Here is a 10963-nt window from a genome sequence, read left to right as displayed (position 1 = left end):
TTGACAGAACCCCCGCAAACCCTCAATTACTCTTTCAGACCTTAATGAATGTTTCAGTAGATTGTGAAGCACTGTCATGCGTTCATGGCCCATCACACTTCCACTGTATGCGTTTTAATGAATGGAATGAATGGGAATCAATATTATTCCCATTCATTCCATTCATTAAAACGCAAACAGTGGGAGTGTGATGGGCCATGAACGCATGACAGTGACTGTTGATATTACTAAAATTCTGTATGTGAGCACAAACAGCAGCTATTTTTTTAAAGAATGTATTTTACGCTTCATACGCTGCTTTGAAAAATCAGTCCAACAATCAAACATTTTAGCCAATTCTACACGTTCACAGATACTGAAATCAGACGTTTAAGTATGAACTCTCCTGCATTAATTCCTGTAATTTGCCAAATGAACAAGAGAGAGATGGAAAGCAGTGCTAATATACTCACCCTCTCTCAGATTTACATAACATCAATACAATGGGCTATTGTTTAATGTCTTTTGTGTTTATTTGTTGCCACAATCCCCTTTGGATTAAGCAGCTGTAGTGTACATAGTATTCTCAATAATATACCATGCAAGTATAAACAATAATTAATCCAGAATACACAATGTTAACCTCAGTGTGGAAGGGAACCTCTGATGTTTCACTTTTCAAGATATTATTTCGCCTCAAGGGCATAATTTATGTCCCCCTAATATTCAAACTGAAGTTACACCATTGGTTGATACAATCAATAGAACTGTCAAAGTACAGACAGCTGTGCTTGGATCTAGACTGACATTCCTGCTGCTCAGAGTTCCATCACTCCCATTATCGCTATGCATTTTTACCAGATGGGTTGTTGACACTTTTCTAAATAGTGTGTGTGTGTTGTGTGCGTGTGTGCATTTGTGCATGTGTGTGTGTGTGCGTGCGTGTGTGTGTGTGTGCGTGTGTGTGGCATAGCTCCACATTTAAGTTGTGACATAAAAGAACTGAAGGTTTGGATTACATCCACAAAATAACCTGTTCTTATTTTTTTGGCTGATGCCCTTATCCAAGACCATTTACACCATTGGTAAAACTATTAAGGATGCTTGTGGGAGTCATGCATTCCACTATATTATCCTTGACCTGGGAAGTGAACCTGCAATATTTTGATCTCTTGCCCAATTCTTTAATCATTATATAATGATGCAGCCCAGACTTTCCACTTGCCCTTGATGGACCCTGGTTTTTTCCATGTACTCCTCAGAAAGGAAAAGTAATCAAATATGCTCCCGTTAACAAGGAAATGTAATCAAATAAGCTCCTGCTATTAGACAGTAAATGCTGAGTCTTCAGGAATACAGCTAACAAACCCAACAAGGAAATATAATCTGGGTAAGTGGGATCTGACACTTGTCATATTCCACATAGTATTCATAATAGGCCACATGCACAAAATCTGACTGAACCTCAGACATTAAATGGCAACAAAGCAAAAAAATGTCTATAGAATCTATATTAAACTGCATGTAGAATGTAATCCATATAGTCTTCCTGTATCTTTGCATTGCATGTACTCAGTAAAAACTCATAAGACTCATAAAAACAAAGACTTGGTAAGTGGCACATTTATATAAAAAAAAATAAATCTAAATATGAAAAGTCCACTGTATGCTTTCTGATGATAAGAGAAGCCTATAGTATGCATTGAATGTCTTAGAGAATCTGGGACTGCAGTTCCCCAGTCCCCAATACAACGCTCACTAAAACACTCATGCCATTTTTCAGTACTGCAATACAGAAAATTCAAAGGATTAAAAATTTACCTTGAATCTTGTTGTTCCTCACGGACAGAAAATTCAGACAGGTGGACAAGCGGACAGACAGGTACGTTATAGATGATGTTTGCAGCAGTAGCTCAGAAACTATACATTGAGTTTGGGGAGGCTAGTAACTGTGTGAAAAGAAAGCAAGCAGTGTTTATAGGGTTCTGTGCTGGGTGGTGCTGCATATTCAGGAGGTAATAATGCCTAACACACAAACTTGCTGAATTCAGGACCTTTACCAGGCTCCTGCTGTGCTGTGGGTGGGTGTGTCTGGCATGCAATGTGATTAATGAGTATAATCACCTGACCTCCATAGCAACACTGTATCTTAGCGATACCTGTACAATGCATATATTTTCTCTGTGTGCTAATCTGTACATTGGCTCTACTGCACAGAACACAGAAATGCTTTTGAGCTGCTTAAGAGAATAACCTTTTATTTCTTCCTGGTATATTTCGTCCTGCTTTGGTTTGACGCTATAGATAATACAGGATATTGGACAACACTACCCTCTAGTGTACATTACTTCTTGAAAGGCAGAAAGAGGAAAAAAAAATAGGGTAAGCCTTGTTTTTAAAATAAGCGTGGATTTTACACTATATTTGGCCTTTAAATTTGGTGCTCAAATAAAAAAAATTAGAATACAAATAATTTATATGTTAGTATGCTTGAATCATGATTTGCGTGAGCTTAAGTGCTCCGGCCTGTGAATGCCTTCAGTTGGCTTTATATGCTGACTTACTATGTCTCCTTTTCCTTTATAAATCATTCCACAGTTACATTGAAGAAGCTGCAACTGAAAATGGTAGGCAAGCAGAGAAAGAAAAGTATTATGCCTGCAATACAGCAGCTGGGTTCACATGCATGGTCTGGACCGAACTTGGAGGTAAGCACATTTTCATGTCAAGTTCAAGATTTTCAAATACCAATACTGATGTGGATTTAATCAGACACAGTTTGCATCAAATATGTGTATGGCTGTTTTATAAATGAGGCCCCAGGTTAATTATATTCATTTTGGAGGAGTCTGGTATTTTCACCCCAGAAAATGGCAATCATTTTCTAATGGACCTATGATTCTATCTCTTAAAATAGTTATGCCACAACCAGATTTACCGCTGTGGAACAATTAAAAACATATGACCACGCGCTTGACATTTTTATCTTATCTTATATCTTAATTTGATTTGATTGTCAGTTAGAACATGAACACGACAGAAAGAGGAAGTCAGTTCACCATATTTAATTCATTTTGCATGAGTCTGAGTCTGAGTCTGACTACAGTTCATAAATGTTCTCCTGTGTCGCAAAGGAGAAACTGCAGCACTTACAGCTTTCATAGAAAATATGAACAACCATTTCATACAACACAACTATAAAAATGAGAATCAGCCAATCTCTTTTGCTCAGGAAATGGTATAAAAGTCAACGATTGACTACAAATCCCAAACATTATAACTATTGGCACATTTTGTACAGGTTTGTGAACAAATGAAACTCCTGATACACTGCCTTACATCTGTAATATAATGACGGCAGAAAGAGAGATTTAGATGAATAACAACAATACAATCTTCCTTATTTCCACTGCACAAATGCTGCATACAAATCGGTAATATATGTTTGATTTACTGTGCATCGCAGGAAATGCTCGCCTTCGGAACAACAATCTCGAAACAGGACACGTCACATTTAGAGTTCAGTCTTTTGTGGTTTCTATCTATTCAAATGTCTAGTGATAAGCAAACTTGGAAGGAATACTGTCACAGGATAAGCATAATCTAAAAAGAGTGATAATTAATCTGAGCTGGTCTTCTGCAATGACAAACTGTGCTGTAATTACTAGCTCTCAATTGCAATGGAAAATGTAGATCCCCCCCCCCCCCCCGCCCGCCGCATAATGATTTAAGACAGTTTTCATACATCACCTGCCTGGAAACTGTCTCTAGTTGTCATGTGAAGGACAGACAGTCTGTGTGAAAGGGAAATTAGTGGCTTAAGAGGGTCGGATTTGCCTTGTCCTTCATCGAGTGAACGGACCGGAAAAACTGATGCTGTAAGACGCCTATTGAGCACAGGTAACAGCAGAAGCCCGGTGTCACAGTACCACCAAGTCAGGGGCCCCCGAAACAACGGGCCATCAGTACATGAGATCCACGGCCCCCGTGTTCATGTCCGTCTCTTTGGCCTCCTGGAAGGGAAACTGGACTCCAGCCATGCGGACAAGGAGGATGTCGAGGGTATGCGCGAGGAAGGTGAAAAAGATCATCCAGAAGGAGCGGTCAAACCGCTCCGTGTAGGTCTTGTACACAAAGCTGCCCTCGTTGTAGTTGGCGATCTTTTCTGACAATCGGTGGAGCCTCACCTCGGAGGCAAAGAGGATCATCACGAGGCAGCTGCAGAAACCTGTGAGGGAGAACACTGGTTACTGCGATCCAGCTGCACTGCACTGGTCTTTTCATATACAATACAGCAATGTTATAATAAAGTCCAGGACAGACCTCATCAAAGGACAGGTAGGCTGCAGAAAAGATGCTGCACTGGACTGGACCCTGGCCAAATTGAGTTCAAACACACCCCTTGCAATGTTTTTTTGAAACCCAACGACTGCATTGAAAATAAATGAAAATAAAGTAAGAACAATGTTCCCTTTTAAAGCACGTGGTCCCATTTTTTAGGATACCATTTTGCATGGCAATAAACAGCATGTGAAGTAGGAGGGGTGATTATAAGGATTCCTCCCATACGGTACTAAAAATACTTACCCTGGGAATTACCCTGGGTGCTAGAGCTCTCATTCTACCTCCAACACTTAACATTTTGTATCACATGGATTGCCAATGGCTTGGCTGAATACATGCCAATTACCTGTCCAAGTGTCAATGGTGTGTGTGTGTGTTTTTTTGTATAGGTAAAAGAGAGATTTTGTTGAGTGTGCCTACATACAGTATGTAAGGTGTATGTTGCATGTGTGATGTATATTTTGAGTGTTTATTTGTGTGTGCGTCTGTAGACAGTATGCTGTATATGCATATGTTTGTGTGTATGTGCGCATGTACTTGTGCTATATGCTGCACACACATGATGTACGCTGGTTGTGCACAGCCATATGGTTGTGAAGCACGCCTGCTGTACAACGCATGTGTGTGTGCAGACGTGTGTACTCACAGCTGATGAAGCTCCACAGGTACAGGCCCAGGGGGCCGTGCAGTGTTTCGTAAGGACTGCCGAAAGCGTTGTACATGAAGAACGCCGACGCCACGGAGGAGAAGACGATGAGCACAGAGCAGAAGAGGATCACGCTGATGTGGAGACTCGCAGGGATCACGTCCAACAGGTCGGGGAAAACTAGCACCAGAGAAAAAAAAACAGAGAAAACAGAGAGAAATGGAGGGCGGTGACAAAAATACTGCGAAACATCTTAATCTAAATCACCAGCAGCAGCTTTGACTGATGTTATTATTACAGCTTAAAGAGGAAGGTGCAGATTCACTGCATGTTTTCTTTCAGGCTAAAAACACCATTTACACCACCTCCAGGAGTTAGTTTTATTGTTATATTAGGCATATCTGAAAAAGGAACTATTTGCTCACCTGATGATGTTACTGTGAGTGCTTCTCAGAAACTAGCATCAATATAAAGACCATCAGCACATTTATAATAAAATAGGACAAAATGTATTTGTCATTCAATTTCTACTGTTTTGGTCTAGCGGCCATCTTTACAGTCTGTGAAGGAATGTGGCTGTTTTTCCATTCAAGGCCAACTTCCCCCAGAAACAAATGCCCCCATATTCATGATCACTCATGAGTCTGAAAGTACAACAGATCACAATAATAGTCGCACAGCAAATTGCTCTGTGTTAAAATCATTCTGCTGGAGTACATTTTACAGAACTGGAACAGGCTACCTTTTATCCAGTGCGGACTTAACATTAATTCTGTTAGAGCTGAATCACCCCAGAAGCTATTACAGTATAAATCTATACTGTAATAGTGTTATGGGTACCACTCACTAATTACTGTCTAGTACACATCTGGATGGGATTTTGTGTCTTCATTTCTCCTGAAGTAAACAATATGGGCATCGGTAAATTCATTCGGCCGTTCAATGCATTTGAGTTCTAGACAGAAACCTTCCATTAATCTTAAAACAAAACAATGAAGTAGTACATAAATTACCCGGTAGCAACAATTAAGCAAAGCATAATTGGCAGGTATATCTCAGTTTTATGACCACATGGCTTTGGATACTTTTACTTCTAAGTATACCAAGTAGACCTACTTTAGTATGTGGAACTGCATTTAACCTCAGCATGATTCATTTTCACAGTTTTGTTTTTAAAGGGACAGCACAATTTTGTTGGTTTGTAAAAACATTTCAAGTCAGCAATCAGATTTCCTTATTGTTCTGATACATTTGGAAACTGTAGGGAAAACGACAGATTTAAACACCGGAATTTGCAGAGAATTTTAAACTCTTCACATGAAACCAATTATATCTGTCTAACTGTGGTTAGGAAAAAACCTGACCCAGTTCCGACGCGCATAGACGCTTCCGCGATGACTGAAACGGTGTACACGTTTATACACGTTGTTGATTAACAAGCAACTTTGGATTCAACTCAAGCTCACTCTTCTTCTGTCCAAAGAATGCATCTTTATCGGGTGTTGATTTACGTGGGACCCGAAGCCAGCCAGGCCGCTCCGCTCTGAATGCCCTCATGGAAACAGCCCATTCTTGTTCAACAATAGGCTAAGTGGTCAGTTTCAAGTCAAGCAGAAAGAATGTTTCAGTTTTGACAAAATTCCAAAAACTCATTAACGAAAAAAAAAAAAAAAAAAAACCCCACAAAAAGCGTATTGTTTGGTATTGAGTTGTCAGAAATTCGTCATTGTGTCGGGTACTGCAGGCTACTGCATGATCACTAAAAATCAACAGCCCTCTTTCGATCGTGTCCATTTGTTTATTCTCTTCAACTTAATATATCATGGAAATGTTTAAATATCAAGCTCAACGTTTTAGTTGAGTCAATGTCCATGCAACTCAAGTTATCTGAAACTACCTTCATCACCCTCATGTAGATAATTACTGAGGTAATTGTGAATTAGCACCATGGGGGAGTTTGCTATGTTGGAAATGGCCCCCTTTGCATTGCGCTTCATAAAGACATTCTTCTTGTTGCTAAATGAGCATGAGTTATTGAAGTATGTAAATGAAAAAAAAACTGCTGTATGGCTCATCCCAAATTGCTATAGAATGTGATAACAAACAAAAGACCTATAACTCACCCAATGCAATTAGTGCTGTTATGTGAATAATAAAATCATTATTTTGTACTAAATCAGAGTATCAAGTTTCAACAACAAGTGATCATTAGTTAAATGGTTACAAAGCACACTATATGAGCACAATGAAGACTTTTAAATCACATTAACTTTTTCAGCTTTATTTCAGAAGTGAAAACAAAGCTTAGTTTGAAGTGGAGTTTACTCATGATTTTAAGACAGCAGGGAACCGTATGTAAGTAGCTCAAGCTTGAATGTTGTTGTTGTGTGTTTTTTTTTTATTTTTATTTTTTTACAGTGCACCCAGAAGGTACTTCGTGGCTAATGCAAGAGCATGAAAAACTGTCAATTACCTTACCATACTCACAGTTAGTTACTAGATGTTTCATTTATCTCTGTGTTACTCTTTCAAATAACCATGCTCTACTTCACCACATTCATTCTATAAGCTATTCGACTTCATATAGGCACATACATGCATCATTCGGGCTCCCAAAAGTCTCGTTCTTCAAACACGGACGGTTGAACCACGCAGTCACGACGATATTTTGAGACAAATGTGTTAAGTCACTCAACCTATGTTTGAATCAGGGGTGAGAGCATAAAAGCGATCTACAACTCTTCTGAACTAGGAGACAGTAAAGCTCAGCCGTGTCTTCACCATTCATAACACAACAATATAGGCCTATTGACCTTATTTGTCTTAAACTGTCAACTGGTCTGCTGTTTTATTTGAGAGGACGATAATATATCTTGCCGGCTCCAGATATAATTAAAAGATAAATAATAGCTCCGCCGGCTAAACCTTATAGGCTATAGCTTTTCCCCTCTGTTGAATAATTCATCAGCCGACTGAATGCTGGTTGAATTGTAATTGGCTTTGAATAATAAATGCCCTGAAAAGACAACACGATTTTCACGTTTCGCAGTAGTCTTTAAATATACAGTTTTCTTTACTACATTCATGAGTTACACGGGTGCGCGTTTTACTTACAGGAGAACCGGAAGGGTCTCCCACCAAGCCCACATTGCTTCACTCTCTGTCCGTGGAAAAGACCGTAGCTTATCTTGCCAACGAATTTGTCCAGTTCGGGTCCAGTGGCGTTGACCAGTTGAGCACCGGTTTTACATAGAACGGTTCCCTTCACCCAAAATTGTGTTCCCATGGCAGCTGCGACAACCAGGACACAGGCAAAACTTAAAAGACCAGCTAAACAAAATATTATTTTCTTTTGGCGACTCGGCATGTTGGTTCATCTGGTGTTCAAGCCGAACTGACGGGAAACGTTTCATTAATAGTCCTTGTGTTGAAGCATCTCGCTCACTTTGCCTCCTGGTGATCACAACAGTTCCATGAATAGACTAGGTTAACTGTCTTCTCACATATTGAGGAAAACAATTCCTTAGGAAATACATTGGGTTCTTTGAATAGCAGTTCTCGCGAATTAGTTAAAGGTGCCCAACGCCTTGTTAGGGTTCTAAAATGTCCTCTCTGTATAAAATTACACGGGTCGTTTTCGCTGCGCACCGTCTCTAAGTAACCAAAGGTTTATATTTCTGGGAGCTCTCCGGAGGATGTGATCAGAGCCTCCAGCCTCGGTGACCTTCAGTTTGATTGGACATATAGGAGAGAGTTGCCTTTAATAGTAATTGGTTAATGGGACGATGTTGCTCTTGCGGCAATATAATAAACGCTCCCTTTGTTGCAAAATACAGTGTACTACTGAGTATATACAATAGGCCTATAGGACAAATAACTTGTTCCAGACATTTCAGCACCTTAATACTGAACAGCGCATGGCACAGCTTTGACTTTCTATGTGAGTTCCAAAATGTTTGGGACAAAGGCATATTTTTTCTTAATTTCACTCTGTATTTTAGATTTGTAATAAACAACTCACATGTCCAGATGTTAAAGTGCAGATCCTCAGCTTTTATTAAAGTGTATTTGTATACATTTTGGTTTTGTCATGTAGAAATTACAACACTTTTTATACATAGTCCCCCCCATTTACCGCAATGTTTTGGACAAACGGCTTCATGGGTGTTTCTGATTAGTCAGGTGTGTTTATTTGCCTCCTCAGCGCATGTATAAGAGAGATTTCAGTTCTTGATTCTCTAGGCTTTCGATTACCTTTGAAGTCTGTTATTGTGCCATTGTGAGGCTGAGTGATAAGAAACAGAAACAGTCTGAGACATAGGCCATACCTTCGACCTACCAAAATCAACTGTTTGGAACATCAAGAAGAAAGAGAGCACTGGTGAACTCAGTCATCGCAAAAGACCTATGACTGAAGAATTGTCACCATGACAAACAAAAACTCTTCAACACCTGTTTGACAGATCAGAAACACTCTTCAGGAGTCTGGATGTGTCTGCAGAAGACTTGATGATTAGAACTACAGAGGCTACACTGCAAGATACACTAGTTAGCTGAAAATACAGGACGGCCAGGTTACAGATGGTTAAGAAGTACGTAAAAAAGCCTGCAGAGTTCTGGAAAAAGGTCCTGTGGACAAATGAGACAAAATTTACTTTTATCAAAGTGATGGCAAGAGCAAAGTGTGGTGGCCAAAAGGAAATGCCCAAGCTCCAAAGCAACCCCCCCCTTACCTCTGAAACATAGTGGTGGGGGTGTTATGGTTTCGGCATTTATGGCTGCTACATGTACCGGCTCACTTCTCTTAATTTATGATGAAATTGCTAACATCTTATCTGCTCACTTTCAACCATTTGCTTCCAAACTCGTTGGTCTGCACGTCATCCTACCGTAAGACAATGATCCCAAACATACTGCAAAAGTAACAAGGAGTTTTTCAAAACCAAAACCTGGAAAATTATTGACTGGCCAAGTGATTCACCCAAACTGAATTCAATTGAACATGCGTCTCTTCTGCTGAAGAGAAAAGTTCAGGCAGCTAGCCCCTGAAACAAGTCGGAGATAAAGATGGCTGCAGAGGCCTGGCAGAGCATCATCAGAAAATATAATCAGCACCTGGTGACGTCTAGGGGTCACGGACTCAGTCATTGCATGCAACGATATGCGACAAAGTACTAAACATGACTACTTTCATTTTCATTCATATGCCCCAAACGTTATGTCAGCCTGAAATGGGGGGTATGTGTAAACATTTCTGTAATTTCGACATGGTGAAACCAAAGAGTATAAAAATACTCTAAAATAAAAGCTGAGAATTTTTACTTTAACCACATATGAAATGTTTTATTACAAATCTAAAAATTGTGGAGTGCAGAGCCAAATGAAGAAAAAATATGCCTTTATACTGTATCTCATGTGGCTTATTTAATCAAAAATATTTGTGAATATTTATTTTTAAACCATACCAGTAAATAATTTGGGAATGGAACCTGTAACCCCTACATGTTCAATTATGAGTGTGTATGCACATATGTGTGTGTGTGTGTGCATGCGAGTGTGTTTGAGTGAAAAATTTAGTATGGAAGTGTGTGTACTGAGGGATTTTTAGTTCAACATTTTTAAGTTGTGGTTGTCTATTTTGTGGCTCAAACTGGTTTTCTGTTCCTTTTCATGATACATTTCAGAGAACATCAGCCACAGTAACTGAAGAGAAAATGGCCTCACAATGGTTTTATTTCCTTCTCAGACTTCCTGTTGTGATGCTGTACGAAATACTGAAATTGTATAGGTCAGTACTGTGATGGTGAGGCTACAGGCTCCCTTCAACTTCAGGCTTTGCTTTGAAATCCTTCCTTAGTGTTGTCATAAATTGATCGCATATTCTTCTCCTTATATTATTAAGGTTATTATAAAATATTATGTAATTATTATGTGTCCTTGTGTATATGCAGGCATGTATGGAAGATGCATGGTTGCGTGTGTGTATGCGTGTAT

The 10963-nt window shown here is 39.5% G+C and overlaps 1 protein-coding gene across 1 annotated transcript; it reads right to left on the bottom strand.

Annotated features, from left to right (window-relative positions):
- Positions 1–2926: 2926 nt before the first annotated feature.
- clrn1 (clarin 1) lies at positions 2927–10912 on the bottom strand. The gene is made up of 3 exons (XM_064302585.1): positions 8084–10912; positions 4970–5149; positions 2927–4207 (listed from the first exon to the last, which is right to left on the bottom strand). The coding sequence occupies exons 1-3, from the start codon at positions 8334–8336 to the stop codon at positions 3942–3944; spliced, it is 699 nt and encodes a 232-aa protein (XP_064158655.1). The 5' UTR covers positions 8337–10912; the 3' UTR covers positions 2927–3941.
- Between the last annotated feature and the right edge of the window lie 51 nt (positions 10913–10963).

This window comes from Anguilla rostrata, chromosome 12, assembly GCF_018555375.3.
Source record: "Anguilla rostrata isolate EN2019 chromosome 12, ASM1855537v3, whole genome shotgun sequence".
Taxonomy (NCBI): Eukaryota; Metazoa; Chordata; class Actinopteri; order Anguilliformes; family Anguillidae; genus Anguilla; species Anguilla rostrata.
The sequence above is the reverse complement of the archived record's forward strand: the minus strand, read 5'-3'. Positions and strand labels throughout refer to the sequence as shown.

Bases quoted from the DNA above. Each gene is read 5' to 3' on its own strand.
- clrn1 (XM_064302585.1), bottom strand. From the start codon at position 8,336: ATGCCGAGTCGCCAAAAGAAAATAATATTTTGTTTAGCTGGTCTTTTA. The intron at 5,150-8,083 runs GTAAGTAAAACG...CTCTGGTGCTAG, and splicing joins GAGACCCTTCCGGTTCTCCT to TTTTCCCCGACCTGTTGGAC. The intron at 4,208-4,969 runs GTGAGTACACAC...TCTCCCTCACAG, and splicing joins CCTGTGGAGCTTCATCAGCT to GTTTCTGCAGCTGCCTCGTG.